At 44.8% G+C, this 22142-nt stretch overlaps 1 protein-coding gene across 1 annotated transcript in view; it reads left to right on the top strand.

The window, feature by feature from the left end:
- Nucleotides 1-5348: 5348 nt before the first annotated feature.
- LOC119453394 (cytochrome P450 3A41) overlaps nt 5349-22142 on the top strand; it is a 36988-nt gene continuing 20194 nt past the window's right edge. The window contains exons 1-4 of the mRNA XM_037715435.2: nt 5349-5479; nt 6209-6305; nt 8894-9019; nt 14893-15142. Coding sequence (XP_037571363.1) covers nt 5442-5479; nt 6209-6305; nt 8894-9019; nt 14893-15142 — 511 coding nt within the window. The 5' untranslated portion in view covers nt 5349-5441. The remainder of the gene's footprint in view (nt 5480-6208; nt 6306-8893; nt 9020-14892; nt 15143-22142) is intronic.

Consider the following 22142-nt stretch of genomic DNA (forward strand, 5'->3'; position numbering starts at 1 on the left):
CCGCGCGTCGGCGACGCGGAGCTATATACTCTATAGTGACGTCATTGCCTAGCTTCGCCCCCGCGCTGCTGTGGGGAGAAGCTAGGGAGATCTAGAGTGACCTAGCCGAGCTACGGCGGAGGACCGAGCGGTGCTGTTGCGGAGGTTATGCAAGGCGTCTGTTATTGACAATTTTGTATCGGAAGGGTGCAACAGAATGACCGGGTCAAGGAAAGGCGGAGGGGTACTAATTAGGCAAGGTCTGAAGTGGCGAAGGGTAAGCGAGTCATGTAAAGAGCATTTATGGATAAGCGGCACATCGCAAGGCAAAAAGACGTGGCTGGGCGTAGCTTACCTATGGACAGGTAGTGATAGCAGAGAAAAAAATGTAGAGAATTGGTTGATTGCATTACAAGCGATATTATTGAGTTCAGTAAATCGGGCCACGTGATATTAGTGGGAGATATGAACGCCCACATGGCCAATTTAGACGAATATACTGATTACAACGGCTCTCTAGGGAGGATCTGTGTGATGTACAGAACCTTATAGTAGTTAACAGGGAGAATAAGTGTCATGGACAGGTAACGTGGCAATGCGGAAACAGGCAGTCATGTATCGACTACGCCTTAGTCTCAGAAATCATGTACGAACAACCAGACCAAATTATAATAGACGAAAATGGAAAAAATAGCCTGGGAAGCGATCATAGACATTTAGCATTGAAGTTTGGGAGAGATACCAACGCAGAACACGAACCTATAGCCTCAGAAGTTTTAAAAATGAATGAAGAGCAAATAACAGAGATCGCAAAAAACATAAAGAAGAAAATTGAGGCTTTTCCTACAGCAGTCTGAGAATGTGAAGAACTGGTGGACGTTATGCAGCATAAAATAAGGCAGACACGACGAAACTATTGTTGGATTGGGAAGAGGAAACCACGTAAGTGGTGGAACAAGGAGATAAAACAAGATATAAAAGAGCCTAAAGAGGCATCGAGGGCTCATCGAGGAGCCAAAAACTTGGGATTACAAGAAGTGGTGTTCCTTAGATGGAATACATACCGAAAAAAGAAAAGGGTGGTGAGTGAGCTCGTGCAAGATAAAATTAAATGCGCAAGTGAACGCTGGGTGCATAACATTCACAAAAGAGACAAAGGCACCCAAAAAAATTCTGGAACCATATAAAAGCACTCGGAGCTCCAACTAAAAACTAGCAAACGGCTATAAGGGATGAAGACGGTAACATTCACGAAGGAGACCATGCGCAGAGGTACATCACAGACGTTATTAGGGATAACTCCGGCATGAGAAAAAGCGTAGTTTAGACAACAGCTCCAGCAACAGCAGAGAGGACGGAGAGATCAAAATTTAGCATAGAAAGGTTTTATTGGAAAAAGGCAGCTGAAAATGTCCCTAACAACATGGCAGCAGGACCCGATGAAATCCCAATACAGCTAATCAAAAACCTCGGTCCAAAAAGCAAGGCACTGCTAACTAATGCCATAGAGCAAGTGATTAGAAAAAAAAATTGCCGTTGGATGGCGTGAAAGCTAGATGAACCTCATCTACAAAGGCAAAGGAGATAAGGATAAGACGATCTCGTATAGGCCAGCTACAGTTATGTTGGTGATATATAGAATGGCAATGCAAGCCATAAAATTAGAGCTGTCGAAGTGGGTGGAGAAAAACGATGTATTGGGGGAACTACAGAATGGGTTCCGGCCAGGCAGACGCTTACAGGATATTATGTTTGTACTAACTCAGTGCATAGAGATTTCAATAGCTCAGAAAAGACATTTATTGATAGCATTTGTAGATATTAAAGGTGCTTATGACAACGTAGAAAGGAAATTTTCATGGGATATTCTTCAGCACGAAGGCATAGATGACGATTTCGTGGAGCTGCTGAGGGAGATATTTTGAGACAACCAAGTACGAGTTGTATGGGAAGGTCGAAAAGGTAATGAAATTGTGGGAATTCACCAAGGATTGAAGCAAGGATGTCCTCTGTCACCATTGTTGTTCACGCTTTACGTTAAGGCTATAGAAAGCCGACTGGAAAACAGCGAATTAGGTTTTGATTTATCCTACATGCGTAATGGACAAATAGGTGCAACAGAAGGTCCCTGGACTGACGTACGCAGACGACATTGTGCTACTAGCGGACAATAAAAAAGATTTACAGATACTTGGGAATATCTGTGGCAATGCAGCGACAAATCTTGGCCTTAAGTTTAGCACAGAGAAATCAGGAATTATGATCTTTAATGAAGAGACGAGTAACTTCGTGGTGTCAATTCAACAGAAAGTAATACCCATAGTGAAGCAATATAAGTACCATGGCGTACACATAAACGAAGGAAAGAATTACTCAAGCAGCCACCAAGATAACCTGAAAATAAAGGGGGAGCGGAATGCAGCAATAATGAAACACAGAGCACTGTGGGGCCACAATAAGTATGAGGTGGTGCGTGGAATCTGGAGAGGAGTAATGGTGCCAGCGCTAACATTCGCAAATGTCATTCTATGCTTAAAATCGGACATATTGTCGGGTTTGGAAGTTAACCAAAGATCAGTAGGATGGTTGGCTTTGGGAGCCCACGGTAATGCCACAAATGAGGCAGAGCATGGTTACATGGATTGGGCCTCTTTTGACGTCAGAAAAGCACAGAGCAAAATTAGTTTTGAAGAAAGGCTCAGGAACGTGGATGAAAATAAATGGGCGGCTAAAGTGCACAAGTATCTCTACAAGAAAAGCGTGGACACAGAATGGAGGAAAAGGACGAGGAAGTTGGCAACCAAGCACAGGATAATCGAAACTGTAAATAGACAACCAGGAGTCATCAGAAAGAAAGTGAGAGAAATAGAGACCGTGAATTGGATGCAAACAATGGAAACAAAGAGGACAATGGAGACTCACAAGATGAGAAGAAAGAAATTAGAAGGGGAAATCTGTACGATAACACAAAGGGCAGTGCCTTGCTATTTGAGGCCCGAGCCGGTTGCCTAAGGACCAAAACATACCGGAACAAATATTCGGAACCAGATTAGGCATGTGTATGCTGCAGTAACGATCCAGAGACCACTCAGTACATCCTAATAGAATGCGACGGAATCCACCCAGTAAGAATTGTAGGTAACGTGCAACTCCCATAAGCGCTTGGGTTTAAAGTGGAAGGAAACATCAACAGATCAGCCGTAGAGATCAGCAAGAGACGATTAGAGTACTGGTGGAAAAAAAGCAGGGAGAAGATGGATACGACCTGATCTCTTAAAATTATCGGTAGCGATACAAGGTAAATTTTTGAAATAGAAGAAAGATTAATGAGAGGTATACAGAAATGCTAGATAAAGCGCATGTATAGTATACCTGAATAAATCAAGCAGGCTAGGTGACTATTTGTCGCCGCCCCGTTTCAGAGGTGATGCCAATAAATAATTATCATCAGCATCATGGCGGGGCGAGGAGGCGGCGCTCCGTTGCTAGGCAATGTTGCTAGGTAACGCCGTGAATCAGTGCTCAGCGAGGTTTTTTGTCCGCGACGGGCGGACTAACTGCTACCTTAAAGAGCTCCGCTGTTAAAAGCTCGAAGTTTACTCATCGAGTACTCTGCACCAAAATCAGATACTGAAGTTCTGTAAGGCAGACACATCGGACGTAAGAATTTGCAGCTTACGTAAATTGGTTACGTTGTTAGCAAAGCTTTTGCAAGACTCATGCTCGCATACTATTGGTCTGCTTCCTAGGCGGTGTGTAATACACCACTTTTGTCCGCTGTAGATGGATTATTACGTGCCGCTTATAAAAGTATGAACTCATTTTTCATTGCTGAGTTTGAGTTTTGAGAGAGATAATTTCGTTTTTCGAAAGGTTTCGATTTTCAACGATTTTAGAGCACAGATTTTAGGTGCCCGTTCCTGGGTTGATCGTCACCGTCCCTCGGCGTAACCGCGCGAACGCGTTCTTGCCCCTACTCGCGCGTTCGTCATCTTCCACAGCTGTATCCGATGCCCATTACCATACCAGCGTTCCCATACTACCCTCCCTCTGCGACCCAATGCAGTGACCCAATGTTCGCAGTGACTGGCAGTGGCCCAATGCCAATCGGTGCGGTGATTTCTGCCTCAGATTCTTTGCCTCAATATATCGCGAAATGAAAACGCGTATGCAGCTGCGCTCAGATTTTTCATTATAGAATATCGTAATCGTCGAAAAAATTTTTTTTATTTAATGAATTGCCAGCCTAAATAGAAATTCCGCTCTCTACAGTCACTGGATGTAAACGTATTCTTTTGAATTATATTTGTTGTCTTTATAAAAAAGACACGGTTGATCCCTCTGTGATAGGAATCGGTAGAACACGAAAGTGAAACGTGTCTTCACAGAAGCTGCTGCATGTTTGCTTCATGAGCTCGCGGTCCGCTGCAGCAAAAGGCGCACGATCTGCGAGCCGGCGACCATGTTGCAGGTTTGCTTCTCAAACGACGTCCTTTTGGCCCGACTCGGTAGTGTCTTGGGCAACCAGTTGAGTTGCTACGCACTCTGCTTCAGGAGTGCGAGCGACAGAGTTGGCAGCCTGCTCCGGGATAGCGCGGGGGCTTCTGCTTCACGCTGGCGTGTTTCTTGCCGGACCAAAGCGAAATTCACCCGTCGACGCCGTTCCCTTTCTGCGCCACTTAGTGCAGCAGTTTGTCTTAGTTGGTACCATCGTAAGCGAAGCAGAAGGCGGCGTGTAAGCACAGGTGATGCATGTTGAAGCTGCACTCCGTAGTCGACGAGGCGCCACGGGCTACTCCGATGCGAAAGACAAACCACACTAGTAGAAGTTGTATCATTCAGTATCAATGTCGTAGAAGAGTATCAACGTCGTAGAAGTATACTGTCATTTTGTGGGTGCCAATTATCACTTTCTTGAGCAGAGAATTTCCTTCGAAGGGTCAGCTGCTCCTCCTCAATGTGAACCACTCGTGATAAAGCCTACCGGTTGACGTAATCTCCACGTGACCTCCTTCTATGCCACTCTGTGTGAATCAGCCCGTGCTGACATCACGTGACATGTACCATAGTCTACAACAGGTGGCGCCACTCTGATTTTCTATTTTCCTAATTTTCTGGCTTGCGAAAGCACTGCCATTGCTACGAATGACGAGTTGGTTGTTACAGAAGCGTGATATTTCAATCTAGCTCGACTTATAATTTTTCTTGCGTTTCTCTCTAACGACTAATTGTAAACTGCGCGTAGGGTCGTCCTATTACCTCCGACATTCTTTCGGCGGAGTCTTGAGTGACTTAGAATAACACCATCTAATTGTGTTGTAAATTTGACACATTTATCATAATTCGGAACTGAAGGGAATTATTTCAAAATTTATTTGCTTACTCGTGTTTTTCGAAGCATTGAAAACCTCTTTTTCTATAAATATAATCCACTTCTTTCTTTTAAGAACACCGTGGAAGTTATGGATGAGTGGTTCAAGAAATACGGTGACATCTACGGGTAAGTGAACGTATCAATTTAAATTATTCATTGTTATCCATGTGTTCAATGGGACCATACAAATACCCACCAACTTTGTGCGGAAAATAGTCCAGCTCTTAACCTCTAAAGGCGAAGAAATTTGCCTTGTACACAGTCATATCGAAGGCAATAAATGTGAAATTGTTCACTAACCAGTGCTCTCTGGACGCATCGCTGACTTACTGGGTGGTAAAACACTTTATGCCCTTTCAGGTACTGCGTCTAGAAGGTAGATTAATTCCGCAAAACTAGTCAATATCTCCTGCACATTAACTCGGCCCATGCCGAGGAGCGGCGTCTTCGCAGTATACAAGAGTAGTTTTACCATTCAAGTAACCCCACGAGGACGCAAAGAACACCACAAATGTGTTGTGTGCTATAAGATTAGCACAGTTCACATTGAAGGTTTCTACTTGACGGTACATCAACTTGCAAGTTGATAAAAGGCAATGCAATTAGGTTGCAACTTGTTGCAAGTTGCAGCTTGCAACTTGTACCACGTACATTGAGGGTACGGATTACTTGTGTTATTCTAACTAACAAATGGTAACATTCCCCTCCCTCGGTCCTCACAAGCTTTCACCGAAGTAATAGTCACAATCATTTTTATGCAACTCTGTTCTCATCACATTACCTCGGTATTCTTTGCAGCCTTGCATTTTTTTAGAGGTCTTTCAAGATTTGCCTGTGTCTTTGATGTCATCGCAGGATGTTCAATGGCGACGCCCCTTTTGTCATGGTGAAGGACATTGAACTTTTGAGGCGTGTGTTCGTCAGCGATTTCGGTCAGTTCGTGGAGAGAGGGGTAAGTGCACTTCTCTTAAGACAATTTCACGATTCGCAGCCAATTGTAAAGCGAACAAGATTGTGCAATAATTACCACAACGTACAATGAAAACTAGTGCTTGCAAATATCCGTCATGCCGGCTATCTGATTAAACTTTGGAAAGTTAATCCGGTCTTGAAAATGGTTATCTGGGTATCTAGATTTCAAGAAAGAGATATTGAAGGTATCCTGTTAGAATAACCGGGTTAGCCGGGTAATCGAATGTTCGCACACGAACATTTAGTGTGCGAAAAAGAAAGAAAAGGAGGTTGGCCGGAGCAGATATGGGGTTGCATGAGTGGTTGCTGAAACAACTACAAATATAATAATACAAGCAAGAAAGAGAAGTAATTTAGGCAAAATACAGAAGAAAAAATCCCTGGCTATCCGAATACCTGGACACTGTTAACCGCACAACCATCCTAGTAACCGATCACACCAGTTTTCCGGCTTTTAAACTCGAATAACCGGTGAATCGAGTAACTGGATAACCGGTTCTTCCACAAAACCTGTTTGATGTTGCTACACTAATTGAAACCATCGCTTTTCCCGTGCGATGAACTGTGCTAGAATGATGGAACCCAGCCTTGAGTCAATATTTCGATGACACGACGTATTCAACTGAGCAAAGTAATGCATGTGCAGTACTGGCCTGACTAAGACAAGCCCCTTGCGGAAACGCAGGAAGCAGGATTAGCAGTTGAAGTGTTGAAGAAAAGCCCTCTGATCAAATTGCTCAGGTTGAGGCTTCCCTTGTTCTGATCAACTGGTCTCCATCTTCCTGTGGCCCCATTGTCTTCTTTCACTTTCATCTAATCTATTACGCTCTATCCACTGTAAGCAGCTACACTCAATGGTTAAGCAGAGAAGGACTTATGCAAAAGTTAATCTAAAGCGGACCTTTGCCGCAGAATGACGGAAATATATAGCCGATGAGGTGAGATTGTCCGAAAAAACATAATCCAAATACATCTACTACAAATTGCGCACTGTTTTGTGATTACGTCTTCGCCTTCAGATCAGGGACGAACAGTCAGCTTTCCTGCAAAAAAAAAGAAAAAAAAAGTGGCCAGCTTGACACTAGCGATGCCAAGTCTGAAGAAACAACGGAGCTGGGCGACTTTCCTTAGCAACTAGCCTAAGCCTAGCAGGCCGGGGTCGCTTTCGCGGCGTTGATCTTTGGCTTGATTCTTGCATTTCGATATTCCGGATCTGCTCGGTGACGTCGCATATCGGCGGCTTTGTCGGTGAGGTAGGCTGGATCGGCACGAAGACGGCAATTCCTTTCCCGCGTGGCTTGAATGCGCTTCTCTCGTCGGGTAGCCTCTTCTTCCGGCATCAATGTGCGCTTAGGTCGAGCCATATCTTGGTAGAGCGGATAAATTCCCGGGAGCCGCCGCGCGCACGCTTTAGTTAGCGCGGTCACATGACTCAGCTGAACACGTGCTCGGCGCAGCCATGACGTCAATGTCCAGGCTCTTCTCTTTTGAGCATAGCGCGCTCCTCGCGCTCTGCGCGCGAGGGACGTGGCATTTCCTAGCTCAAACAGTTTTAGCGTTGCACACCGGAATTTTTCCGAGCTTAAACAGCTCCGCTGTTAAAGTCGCATCAGCTAAGCGTCTCAACTAAGAATTTCCTGCAGGTTGCATTTGGAAATCAGCTATCTTACTTTCATTCTAGGTCATGTTTATCGTGAAGTCCGCTGGCCTAGGTGCCTGCAGTTGGCGCAGGGCACCAGAGCCGTGTAATTGTACTGCTATGCCATTAAAAACACTCGCGACAGTTCTGAAAGCTATGTAAATGCAAATAGCGAGGTCACAAAAGCCTCGATCTATCGTTGTTGCAAGGTATCTGCCAGTAATCAGACGCGACGCCTTTATCGCCTTAAGCAGGTGGCCTGCTATTCATATCATGTGCTCCTGCGGGTTAAACTACACGCCTACAAGGGGGCTGGATATTTGCACGTGTGTCTTGGAAGGTTCCATCACGTGACGGTAGCTGCATTTCCACTTTTGCACCTTACGGGAAAACTTTAGCTAATAATGCGTCACATTTCGCAGCTCTTATTATTTTCCTCCAATATATTTTTTGTCATCATGCTTATAATTTCGTAGCCAATGTCGGAAAGCTTTTTTACTGTTGCATGAAGTGAAATTCATAGGGGTTCCTGTAATTGCTCAAGCCCAAATGTAGAGTACTAGTTGTAGCAACATCACTAGCTGACTGAAGTGGTCTAGCGGCTTACTTTATCTGATTGGCACGTGTACATGGTGGTAATTAACAACAGCGCAATTTACAAGCAATTCTCGAACATGGTACAGCTCTCTTCCAATCAAAACTGTGATTTTGTCATGTTTTGAAGTATTCGTGACAGTGTACGAAATTAGAAGTGCGAAGCTTACATTATTACGACGTGCAGGTGTAATCTATTTAAAGAAGGATTACGAAAAAGATGTGCACATTCTAATACGCGTGCTGCAATACCAGGCGTACCTAACATTTGGAATGCTCGTGGTAACCTTTGATACGCTCTTCACTGGTCGTATTTGCCCTGTCATTCCTTGCAGACTGTATGGAGATCCGTGAACAACAACCGGGCGTTTTGCAACGTGGTTAGCTTTGCGCGTGTGGACCGGTGGAAACCCATACGGCGCTGTCTCTCTTCGGCTTTCACGGCCAACAAGCTGCGAGCGGTACGCCCAATGTCTTGTCTATCAGCGCGCAGTTATCGTCCGCTAGTTGTGGTTATAACTAGCTTTCACTGTTCACACACATGTGACCTAGCGACTACAGTGAGTTATGTTCAAAGGGACACTAAAAAACAAATAAATTTGTAACCCAGCCCAGGAAGAAGAGGCAAGGAAGATACTCCTGAAGTTACCAGGCCAACAAGGCAGCCAACACTCTTTATTGTAGATGTAGATGCTGTTGCTAAAAAGCCCCGCACTTCTTAGCCTTCAGGAGCACCTTCCTCGCTTCTTTCCTTGGCTAGGTTCTAGTACTTTCCTATATCTGTGAATCTCGCTATCCTCAACGCACACACTGATATGTGTATATAGCCTCTGCACTAGACCTTGAACATTAGCCAGCAGGAAATAAGAAAAAAAGAAAAAGAAGTATAGCAATGGTTGTGTGAACTGGTTAACATGACCAAACTTTGAGAAGGATGCGACATCTAATGACATTTCATTCGTACTTTCATAGTAGCGCTTTTGTAGATACCTCGACATTTTGTCCTTTTCTGTCAAATCTATGGACTAAAGAATGTCAGGCAGCCTACCAGGAACTCGTAAATCGAATATTGTCCGACCCAGTGCTTACGTTAGCAGACTTGAGCCTGCCCTTTCAGATGAATACTGACACATCGAACGATGGTACTGGGCCAGTTTTATACCAAAGAGACACACGATCTTTCCTGTTGCAGCGGCTACGAGTTATAGGTTACTATTCCTATACCTTCAGCCCTCGTCAAGCGAATTATACTACGACCGAGAAAGAGGCCCTGGATGTTTTAATGGCCATGAGCTATTTTCGGTCTTATATTGATGGGAGAAATTTTAAATTACACACAGATCATCAAACCCTGGCTTGCCTCCTGGACATGTCAGAACCAAGGGAAAGCTTGCTCATTGCATAAATGAACTACAACAATATAACTTCGAAATTTTACATCTTTCAGGCAGCCACCTGAAAGACGCGGATGCATTGTCTCGGTTGGGAATTGAGCTCCCACATGAGATGATTAGCATGACTAAACTATGGGAAGGATATGCCGACCTATATTCTGAAAACAGGAAGTTCACGGTACCCGAAACCCTTGTTTCCGAAATACTTCACATGTGCCACGACACTCCAGAGTTTCTGGAGATGGTTTCTGGTGCACGTACAACAAGATTTTTCAGAGGTTTAGGTGGAAACTCATGAAAATAAACATTGAAAACTGTACGGTCAAGCCACTTGTGCCAGATAAACAAAGCCAAGTACCGACCAAGACCAGACGAGCTTGTGTTGCCTGAATACTCGGTCAAAACTTTTGAAGTCATACATGTAGGCTTCACCGAGCGGAAAAATAAATCTTCAGGCATACGCAAAACTCCATCATTTATGGCCGCAATAGATCCATGTACCAGAATGGTGGCGGCATGGCGCGACAAGGAAGACGCAAGCTGTGTCATAGCCCTCCTTGACAGATGAATATTCTCCGACTTGAAGATTGCAATATGGGACAATGGGCCTGCAATCCTTAGCAGAAAGATTCAAGAATGGGCAAATAGTCGTTGCGTCACATTGCGACGTTGTGGCAAATAGAATGGCGGAGAGGGTAATAAGCGATTTGAAACAACTCATGTCGATGTATCCAAGTTTAACGGTGGCTGAAAATGTTGCCTAGAAGGGGCTGTGGTTCATCATAAGAAGCGACACAGAATATGGACTTGGGTGCAGTCTATATTTCGCTCCCATTGTGAGAGTCCAAAGCTAACTGCAGTCAAAGAGCTTGCAATTGCAGACAGACTAATGCTGACTGAGCGTCGCAAAACATCCGAGGACAGACAAAGATATAGAAAAGCCATAAAGTTTCACTTTGACAGGCAGCGCCTGGGCCATATACCAGACGTTGGACTACAGGACCTTGTTGTCGTTCGTAAAGGGCTATCGGCCAGTGAAGCAAGATCCTTGGACATTTGAAGTAGCGAAGTTGTCGGTGCAACAAGGTGTACTCGAAGCTGTGGGGTACATGAATAATGGACAGCTGGAGTTTGCGGCTATAAGCAGCATTCTTCGTTATCACCCCAGGAGGAGTGACGCAGAATAGGGTGCAGTGTAACCTATCAGAGGAAGGAGAAGCGAGGAAGATGCTCCTAAAGACGAAGAAGTGTGGGGACGTTTAGCACCAGCAATAAAGAGTGATGGCCGTCTTGTTGGCCTGGTCACTCGTTCTGTTACAAATTTCACTTCTATTTAAATTATCCTTTAACAATATAAAAAACACCACTCGAGCAATGGCGCAAACAAGAAAGACGGGTGGCAAGGCCGCCTTTAAGTTCCTGCACTAGCTCGCAGGAACGTCATGGATTGTGACGGCGTCTACTAGGGCGCCTATCTAAGTACTATTTATTTTTTTGTAAAACAATTAACTTCGTTAAAAAATTATTAAATTATGGGGTCTTACGTGCTATAACCACGGTTTGATTACTCTAAGGAAGCCCAAGATCCAACATTCTAAATTTGAGGAACTTTTAATCAGCTAGTGCAACCGAAATATGAAAAAAAGAAAATACGTTGAAATCCGTAATGTCACAGTGACGTACAGGCGCTGAGGTTTCGGCGCTAAATTAAAAAAAAGAGAGGAAACTTAACTTTCACCTTCATTTTCTCGTCCCATCAGAATTAACCCTATAACCGCGAAATTACCAAAAATAGCATTTCCCAAGAACACCTTATCAGTCTAAACTAAGTTAGTGTTCCTCTTACGTGTTCCTTTATTACGGGTTCATCGATACAAAGTGCATTAGATATAATTCTTTAATGCAACTGCATTTATTTTAGTATCCCCCTCTCCGTTCCTATATTTGTGAATCTCGTTATCCTCAACGCACACTTGGATATGTGTTAAGCCTAGGCACTATACCTCGAAGAGTAGCCAGTAGAAAATAGGAAAAAAATATTAGCGTACCTTGCACTTGCGGCGCAAGGCTAAAGAAACAGTGGAGCTGATCGGCACCTAGCACTACCAAGTCATCCCCATCATTGTACGAAATTTATGAATTATTGATCGATTATCGATTAGCTATTGATTGGCCATCGATTGGCTATCGCAAGGTATATTGGCAACGTATTTGGGCTAGGCTAAGCACTACCAATTGATCCTCAGCATTTTCCGGAATGTAGTGATTATTCGATTATCAATTAGCTATTGTTTGGCTATTGATTGGTTATCGCAAGGTATATTGGCCACGTATTTGGGCTATGCTTAAACACCTTCGCCTGTTCACAGCGAGCGGTATGTGCCATTGAGTTTGGACCTTATTTGCACTACTGCCGGGATCAGCCCACAATTTCTCTTCGCATGTTACGGACTAACGGTCGGCTTAAACAGCTCCGCTATTGAAAAAAGAAGTTTCACATTAGTCGCGGTGGCTTACCACCTGTGGTGTTGCATTGCTAAGCACGAGGGCGTGGGAACAAATTCCGGCCGCGGTGGCCGCCTTTCGCTGAAGGCGAAATGGAAAACGCCCATGTCCCTTGCATTGGGGGCCCATTAAAGATCCCCTGATCGTCAAAATTCATCGGGAGTCAACCACTACGGCGTGCCTCATAGTCAAATCGAGGTTTTGACACAAAAAACTCCAGAATTCAATTCAACATTGTCGAATTGAAGGCGTGTTTTGAGGTCACCACCAAACAAGAAACCCCTGGCTTTGTCTTGAGAAGAATTTGAGTTTGGCCTAGTTGATGTTTGCTGCATGTCATGCTGACCGCTAATACCGCCGCTGTCATCGTTTCATGTTTTTCTTTCTCTGTCTTCGTCTTTTGCCGAATTGCCTGCCGAATTGCATTGCCCGCAAAGCAAAAACGTTGTATTATAACTTCACGCTTGTGGTGAACAAGACAGTTTAGTAGGTGACATTAAAACCGTTGGCATCACAAAAAACAAACTCCCATGAACTGTGATGCTAATTTATCCTCAGACCTATAGGGCACACCGTAATAACCGGAGGCTTAATTGTTCGCCTCATTTCGTTCATTTCCTTTTTTTTCATTTCTTTACTCTGAGAGCCGTATAGGCATTACAGAGAGGAGTGGTTTCAGAGCAAACAAATCTAATGAAACAGCGCATGGTCACAGACAGCACTGTTGAACATTTCAAGACTAGTGATTAAGACGACGGAAGCAACAAGGCGATTCCAGTTCTGGCATATTCTTGGAATAAAAGATCGAGATTACAGTTTGCGCTTGCATTAAGGCAACTTTCATGCGATAGTCAATGCGGGAACACAAGTTACTGGGGGGTGTGATAAGAGACCATCTTCAAATCAAATGTTATTGCGATATCAATTATGTGGACACTCCCGGCGAACTTCCGCAGTCATCGTCGCCGTCGGCGTCGCCGTGGTGTTCCGTATAAAGCCCAGATGTGATAGGACCGCGGCCACGAGCCGTATGCTGTAGGTGGTATGGAAAGCATACGAGGGTGAGCCGAGAAGGATGGTAGCTTAGTGCGGGGAGATCTTCTCGCGTGCGCAGTGGAGGATTGCAGCAAGGTAACGCGCTGTTTTTTTTCGTGCGCAAGGAGGGAGGGGACATGGTAGCTCACCTAGTTCACCTTGAAGCTAGAGGCAGCACGAAGGTGAATTCCCTCGCTCTGCTGCCGCTTTTTATGACGTCAGCGTTGCGACAGCGCGTATCAGCTGTCATTGAGTGAGAAGTGTTTATGTTTCCCAGTGCGCTAGTCACACCGTGCTTGTTAATTTATAAGTATGTGAATGTTTCCAACATATTATACAGCTGATAAATGTACTGACATTAATGCGCACTGCTGTATAAAGTTTGCTATCACAATGAATGCTTCTCTCTTCAGTCGAAACTACCAGTTTTTAGGTTAGTAAACTTTGTGGAACAAGAATATGTGGGAAATAGGGCGTCAAGTAGCAAGGTGACGGAGCAAGCTTCATGCAAGAGACGCTAAACCTGCCTTAATGCTGCGATCAAATTTTCGGCTTTGCCGATATAGGGACGTATGTGCTTCTCTGAGAACCTCGCGGGGTGACAATGACGGACCGGGGAACAAAGTGCTGGGTGCGTGGTTGTGCGCCTGTTGCAGTGGAATCCTTGCGGCTTTTGCCAACACTACAGCACTGTTTTATACGGAGGGGGTTGTAATAAAGCGAAAGCTGTCTTTCGCAAAGAAATGCCCATGACTTCTTGGTTCTATAGCGACAGGTATGGTGAGTCTGTACAGACTTCTCTAGCGAATGCTGCATAGTATATTATATAGAAATAGTATGTATCTCTAAGACCTTCAATCAGCCGTGGTTTAACTGTTTTGTTTGGGATGACCATTACTGACGTGTTAGAGACATATGTAGCTGTTAAATATATCATAATGTCATTAAAACTCATACTGATCCTTAGAGAACAACTCCTGCGGATGTCGATAGACCTAAAGGTCGAACATTAGGATCTCAAACTGCTATCCAACACCTCCACTGAAGCATGAGGGCTGGTCCTCATTTTCCGTTCTGGCCCATAACGACTGCTTAATCGAAAATCTGTGTGATGTAGGTAATAATAATCTATATTTTGAGTGTGCATGTAATTGTTCTGTAAATAATGTTTATTATCTCTTCTACGAAAGGTTAATTGTATTTAGCATTTTGTGTGATTATTCGAGGTTTTTGTGATACAATTTTTAGTGAAAATTATTTACCCGCTGTGAGTGCCAATAAAACGTGAACCCCTAATAACACAGTGTGTATTACATAGTGTATTGCTAACAATAAAACTAAACGCAATACTTCATTGAGTGATGTCGTGAAGCGTGACGTAAACGATTCGACTTGTCCAGTTTGTTCCAGGCATGGTCGAAGCCGTGGACACCTTCTTGGAGATCCTGGAAGAGCAAAGCTTTCGCGAAGGTCCGGCTGGTGAACAGCTCGACGTGCGACCTTACCTGAACACCATGGCGTTCGACGTGGTTGCCAGGACCACGTTTGGTATGCGTCTGGACGTCCAGAAAAACCCGAGCAACCCCCTTTTCGTGCACGCCACGTCGGTAATTCCGCGAACAGTCGCCACCCTCTTCCGCACGGCGATCCGTAAGTTCCCTCACATAGCCCATCGGTAATTTTAAGTCAACATCGTCATCATCATCATAATCATCACTTGACTATTTTTATGCCCATTGACAAGACGAAGGCTTCTCCAACGTTCGCCAATTACCCCTGTCGTGCGTTAGCTAATTCCATCTTTCGCCTTCACTTTTTAAAAATATAGATGTAAATTGCAGCTCAGGAGGAAATACCACCCTTTCGAAGAAACCCATAACATCCATATCGAATGATCCGATAAAATATATGGGAGTCCCATATAAAAATTCTCAGTTCCCACATATCATGTAAGGAAGAGCATCACATATAGAAACATATATATTCCAATATATCATATGGGGGGGGGGGGGGGTGCCATATAATATACGGAAATATACAGGCTATATACAGGCTATGTGATCCCATTATGTTCTCCAAATGATACAGGACCTGCCCAGTATGATTTAGCGGATATGCGCTTTTTTATGTGATTCTTGAAGCTCATATATTTATACGAGACTTATGTGTGGAAGCATGCGGGGTTTTATAATGGTCGCTCATATATTCACGTTGGGCCCCCTTTTGCTCATGTGGGTTCATTACATATGGTTGTTTAAATGTGTAAGCATTTCTATGCCTACCCAAAGAGAAAAACCGTCCGTCCATCTATCACGTAAGACAATCGCTTTCAAGATAGCAGCCGGCAGCAGCGAACGAAATGACCTTCATGCTGCCTTTCGCAAACTAAGCGGCGAGAACACAGCGTACACGAAGCTATCAGCACTCGACGCACTCTGTCTCCATCGAAGATTGCTTTCAAGATAGTGCCCACGTGGGCACGCCATACGCAGTTGGTTCGACGCGGATGGATAAGGCGCTAAAGGCTTAAATGATTGGAAGGTTATCAGCACAACTACTGTAGATGGCGGTGCCATCTACAGTAGTTGTGCTTGCATCATCAATACACCTTGCACTGCCATCCACAGCAGATGGTGTCTACCGCAACGCTGTTGTTTATACTGGTCGGATCAAGTTCCGCAGCATTGATAATGACACCAGACTTCCTGGAAATGAGCAAGTGGCACACAGCATACTCATACTTAGACAACTCCCAAAGGAGTTTCTGCAATATTTTTAACACTGCGGCTCTTAGGTGCCCGCTCCGGCGGTGAGCATCGGTGTCGACGTCGGCAGCAGTAACCGAGCGAACAAGGAACAGCGAAAGATTAAAGGGAACGTGGATCGCAGCATGGGATGAAAGACGTGAGGAGGAAAGCGGAGAGGAGAGTGCAGCGGAACCATGATGCGGAAAGTAGAGGAGGGTATGGGGAAAGCCTGAGGAGAAAAGCGTAGGGCGGCGACGATAGCTACGAGATGGCGCCATAGTAGCGTGCGTCGTCTAGTATAGGGAGCCTACATGCAACGGCGTTTTAAAGCGGCGTTGCATGTAGGCTCCCTAGTCTAGTACATTTGTCGGCGACGGCTGCTGTGAATCGCGCCCACGCGTCACCCACGCGCTGCTTCTCGCGACCTACATACTGGCGAGGCAGTCGCCCCACCCTTAGCTCCGTTTGCAACGTGCCGCACGAGACAGATTGTCTGCGCCTGCAAATATATCGCGAAATGAAAACACGTGCACAACTGCGCTCAAATTTTGCATTATGGAGTATCGCGATCATCAGTGAATTTTTTTTTCAATGCGTAAGCATTTCAAGCCTGCCCAACGAGGAAACCTGTCCCGTCCATCTATCACGTAAGACGAATCACTATAAAGAAAGCCATGTATGTGATGTTCCGACAAAGAAAAAGAGAACTGAAGAGTGAGGAGGGACAGGAGGGGGAAGAAGAGAAGGAAGTGATCAAAATGGGTCATTTAAATAAATGAGTGTGTTTTAACTCGCACTTTATATTTAGCGCCGTCGACTATGTGGCTTGAAGTAACGTTAGTAAGAATAGCAGATGGGCAGGCGACCGTGAAGACCTACCAGCTCGATGGCGAAGACCCAGTGCTCCTTCAGGAATCATCGTTTTCATCGGAACTGCTTCGCATGATCGCTGAGAACAGTCAACTGAGCGAAGAGGCCTTCGTCGAAAAAGTTGCGGTATACGCATCGATGCTTCTATGTCCGAATTCAAGACTATGTTTTCGGGACATTCAGATATAGATTCCGAGAACGAGACTGAGCACACGAATAACGCCTTGTTGCAAGCGCTGTTGCACCACAGACCACGCAGCACACGCTGCAGCAACGGATTATCGAAACAGTTTGCGACTATCTAAAAGCCCAGAAGACACACGGAGAAGCCGTTAAGCCTGAGAGTTTCGATGGGCCGTGCTATGCAGCTAACTTGTGGCTCAGATTTTATGAATACGCATGTACGCAGGCAACGTGAGCAAAATGTATGACATGCGAATCGCCAGCTAATGCTGTGATCCATGGCACAAATGGAAAGAGAGCTTTCTTTCCACTTTCGAGCGAAATCCAATTGACATATGGGACAAGGCAATAGAGTTCAGACACAGAGAAGGGACACTTCAGGATTGCTTTTTTGAGAAGAGACTATTACTTCACATTGCCGACCCTAGTATTCCGGACTCTGCAATCCTGCCGTTGATAATTCAAGGCATGACTTACGAATCGCAAAGAGATGTTCCTGTGCACTGTCCGACCTCCACGGATACTTACTTGCTTGTCTTAAGTATGTGTCTTGTGATTGTCTGATGGGTGGTCCCCGCAAAACGCGTCATACTTTGTCACGGAGCACTGACGTACGTGACGAAACGGTCGAATATTTTATTGCCGAGTCTGGTCTTTGTGAAAACATAGAAAATGCATACTTTTTGAAATCAAACCTTATATAAGTTATAATAATGGTAAATGGAAAAAGTGTGGACTGTCTGGTAGATACTGGAGCATCCGTAAGCGTGGTAAATAAGGAACATTGTCCAAGCGAGCAAGGTGTATGAAGGTAGAATAGTTTAATGTTCAAAGCTATGATGGAAAAACTAGAATGTTGCAACACTGGACGGAAGTGGAAGGTGGATTTGGTGGGCATCTCCTGAAACTGGAAGCACTTGTCATGCAGGGTGCTGACTTCGTATTTATTTTATCTATAGGCCTGATATGAAGCGATTGAAGATGAATATTTCGTGGAGAGACGAAGTGACCATTGCCGGATCAGGTAAGCCTAATTTGTGTGGAATTCCAAATCCACATAGAAGAGTTAGAAGTGCTGATGAATTATTAGCAAATTTTCCTGAATTTATTTGTGTTGAGACGTACCCGCCAGCAGCATATCTACTTGAGGTACATTTTAAGCTTCGTTACGTCACAGTATTGCGTAAAATTCCGTACCGTCTCTTCCCCGGGAAAAAGAACTGGCTGAAGGCCGCACTCTAGCAAATGTTAAATGCCGGTATTATAAGGCCTTCAACATCCACATTTGCGTCGACAGTCACCATAGTACCGAAAGACGATGGCTCATTTCGCCTTTGCACAGACTACCAGCAAATAAACAGGTAGACTGATCTGTTTCCTTTTCCCATGCCCTGAACAGACGAGATCATCAATGAAACTGGCGGGTCAATTTTTTTTCTCTCGGATTGACATCTGTAAAGGATACTGGCAGGTGCCCCTACAAGAAGACTACAAGCAGTACACTGCTTTTGTAACGCCTTTCGATGTGTACGAGTACAACCGCTTACCATTCGGCTGGAAGAATTCTGGAGCTTGGTTTCAGAAAGCGATGAATTGCATTCTCGATGAGTCCCTGGGAAAGTTTTGTAACGTATGCATTGACGACATCACCATACACTCACGCACAAGCAAAGAACATGAAAAACACATTTCGTGCGTGTTAGAAGCCCTCAGCAAGTCAAAGTTAAAAATCAGCAGGAAGAAGAGTGAATTTTTCAGAAGAATGTTATCCTTTCTGGGAAGAGTTTTTGACGGTAAAACTAGAACAACGAAAGAAGAATCTGTACAAAGGATGAAGAAGCTCGTCATGCCATACGATCTTCACTCACTCCATGTTTTCCTTGGACTCGCCAGTCATTTCCGTGCGTTCATTAAGGATTACGTTGCAAAGACATGGTGCCTCACTAACCTGACGCAAGAGGATGTGCCATTTGTGTGGAGTAACGAGTGCGAGAAGGCGTACCAGTACCTGGTTGAAGCTATATCCTCAGATTCTGTACTTGTGCTACCTGACTTCAACGTGCCTTTCTAACTGTGCCCCAACGCTTCACAACACGATACAGGGGCCGTCCTATATCAACGAGGACGCTAAGAAGCAGCAAGGAAGGCAACTCAAAGTGATTGGATACTATTCATCTACGTTCTCAAAAGCTCAAGAACATTACACGACCACAGAAAAAGAGGCCTTGGCTGTTGTTATGGCCCTCCGATATTTCAGAAGCTACATAGAGGGTCGCCACTTTCGTATTTTGACTGAAAACCGAGCGTTAACCTAGCTATTGTGATTAACCAAGCCTAAGGGCAGGGTGGCGCGTTGGATCAGTGAAATACAACTGTTCACTTTCAATGTAAGCCATCGACCCGGTGATAAGCTCCCTGACGCAGATGCTCTTTCCCGGTTCCGCGTCACAGAAGTGAACACGTCTGCCTATGGACACGTTTACAGCTTGTGGGAAGGCACCAAAGACTTGACTTACGATAATGGCAAGTTCTGTGTGTCAGGCACTAAAAACTCGCAAACGGCTATAAGGGATGAAGACGGTAACATCCACGAAGGAGACGATGCGCAGCGGTAGATCACAGACGTTATTAGGGATAACTCCGGCATGAGAAAAACCGTAGTTTAAACAACAGCTCCAATAACAGCAGAAAGGACGGAGAGATCAAAATTTAGCATTGAAAGCTTTTATTGGAAAAAGGCAGCTGAAAATGACCCTAATAACACCGCAGCAGGACCCGATGAAATCCGAATATAGCTAATGAAAAACCTCGGTCCAAAGAGCAAGGCACTGACTAATGTCATAGAGCAAGTGATTAGAACAAAGGAAATTCCCGTTGGATGGCGTGAAAGCTAGATGAACCTCATCTACAAAGGCAAAGGAGATAAGGATAAGACGAGCTCGTATAGGCCAGCTAGTGTAACGTCGGTGATATATAGAATGGCAATGCAAGCCATAAAATTGCATTCTCGATGAGTCCTGGGAACACGTTTACAGCTGGTGGGGAGGCACCGAAGACTTGACTTACGATAACGGCAAGTTCTGTGTGCCAGGTAGTTTGGTTGCAAAGGTGTTGAAGCTATGTAATGACAGTCCAGAGTCAGTAGGGCACGATGGATTCTGTAAATCTTGCTGGAAGATAAAAAGTCGATTCACATGGGAAAATATGAAAGAAGATATCAAGAACTACGTGCAAACGTGTCACCAGTGTCAGATTATCAAGGCCAAGTATCGTCCAAGAGGGAATGAAATGGTCATCGCTAATCTTTCCCAAGTACCATTTGAATTAATTCATCTAGATTTCACCGAAATCAAAAATAGGGGCGAGGGAGTCAGTAAGACTCAAGCATTTCTTGTTGCCATAGCTGAATGTGCACGCACAGCAGCTGTAAAGCCGGAAAAGGAAGATACCAATTCTGTTTTTACGTTAGTGGAGCTAAATAGGTTCAGTAACACCAAGGTGGCGATGTCCGACAACGGGCCAGCTTTCCGCAGTAAGAACCTCCAGGAATGGGCCCGTGAAAGAGTAATTTCCCTTAGATTTGCGGCACCCTAGCACCCTGAAGGAAACGCCTTAGCTGAGAGGCTCATTCGGGATTTGAAAACATTCATCGCAATATAGCTTGATTTCAGGGGTGGATGGAAGTGTGCCTTGGAAGCGGCAGTCAGGCACCATAACCTTTCTCATACCATGGGATTAGGATGACGGTTAACTTTGCTGCATCAGGCGAAACCACTTGGCTACCGGCGGACTACGACCTTGGAATCGCTGGAAAAGTAGAGCTACAGGAAAAGCGCAACACGGAAGAGGAGCTCATACGCTCCTCTTCGCGAGACACAGCTTTAGTCCGACGTATAGTCCAGTATAGTCCAGTATAGAGCCTGGAGATACAGTTTTAGTCCGACGGAGTTTGTGTGGACCAAAGCCAAAATTATCTGGTCCCTACCTACACAGTGCTAAATTCCATGAAACAGCAAGGAATTCTAAAACGTGCTACACTATTCGGGACCGGGTGGGGGGGGGGGGGGGGGACTGAAAGAGCAACTGTGGTTAACGTCATACCCTGTCATCCCAGGAGGGATGTAAGCCGAAGCCCGGGAGGCTGTGATGTTCCAGCAAAGCAGAAGAAAACTGAAGAGTCAGGAGGGTAAGGAGGTGGAAGAAGAGAAGGAAGCGATCAAGATGGATCCTTTTAGATAAATCAGTGTATTTTAACTCGTACTTTATAATATATGAAACACATAAATTTTAAAGTAAAAATTGTGGCGTTGGTGAGTTTTCGAGCTTACGACCCCATGCTCAAAAGCCGAGTGTCTTACCAGATGGGCCAAATATGCACGCTTATAGGAGGTGCACATATCCGAACCATATCAATGTGTTGTAGCTGCGGCACAAAACAAATGTCAAAGGAGAACAGTTTCTTGAAGGCCTTTGTGGAAAGATTTCGTGATGGCGGAATAAAAGCCTTATGTAGAGTGGTCTTCGGTGCATTGTAGACGTCAGGATAATTCGATTTTCCGAAAATGTATTGCAAAACACGCCACATTCCCGATGCGTTTCGATGGTCGCGGGATGCGCCTTCCGTTGGGACGTTCCTTCACCGGCCGAAATTCCACAGGTCTCTGAGGGTGCACGTGCTTCACGTCGCTCAACACAGACAGAAAAGCAGTCAATGTGGTGATAATGAACGATGAGGGGTTAAAGGTTCTCATCATAGGTTGATAATGGTTCGACGCTAATGCAGAAGGTGTTAAATATTGGTCGGAGCAATTATGATAGGGTAATAAGCATCGATAAGGGTTGATAAGGGT

This window comes from Dermacentor silvarum, chromosome 5 (genome assembly GCF_013339745.2).
Source record: "Dermacentor silvarum isolate Dsil-2018 chromosome 5, BIME_Dsil_1.4, whole genome shotgun sequence".
Taxonomy (NCBI): Eukaryota; Metazoa; Arthropoda; class Arachnida; order Ixodida; family Ixodidae; genus Dermacentor; species Dermacentor silvarum.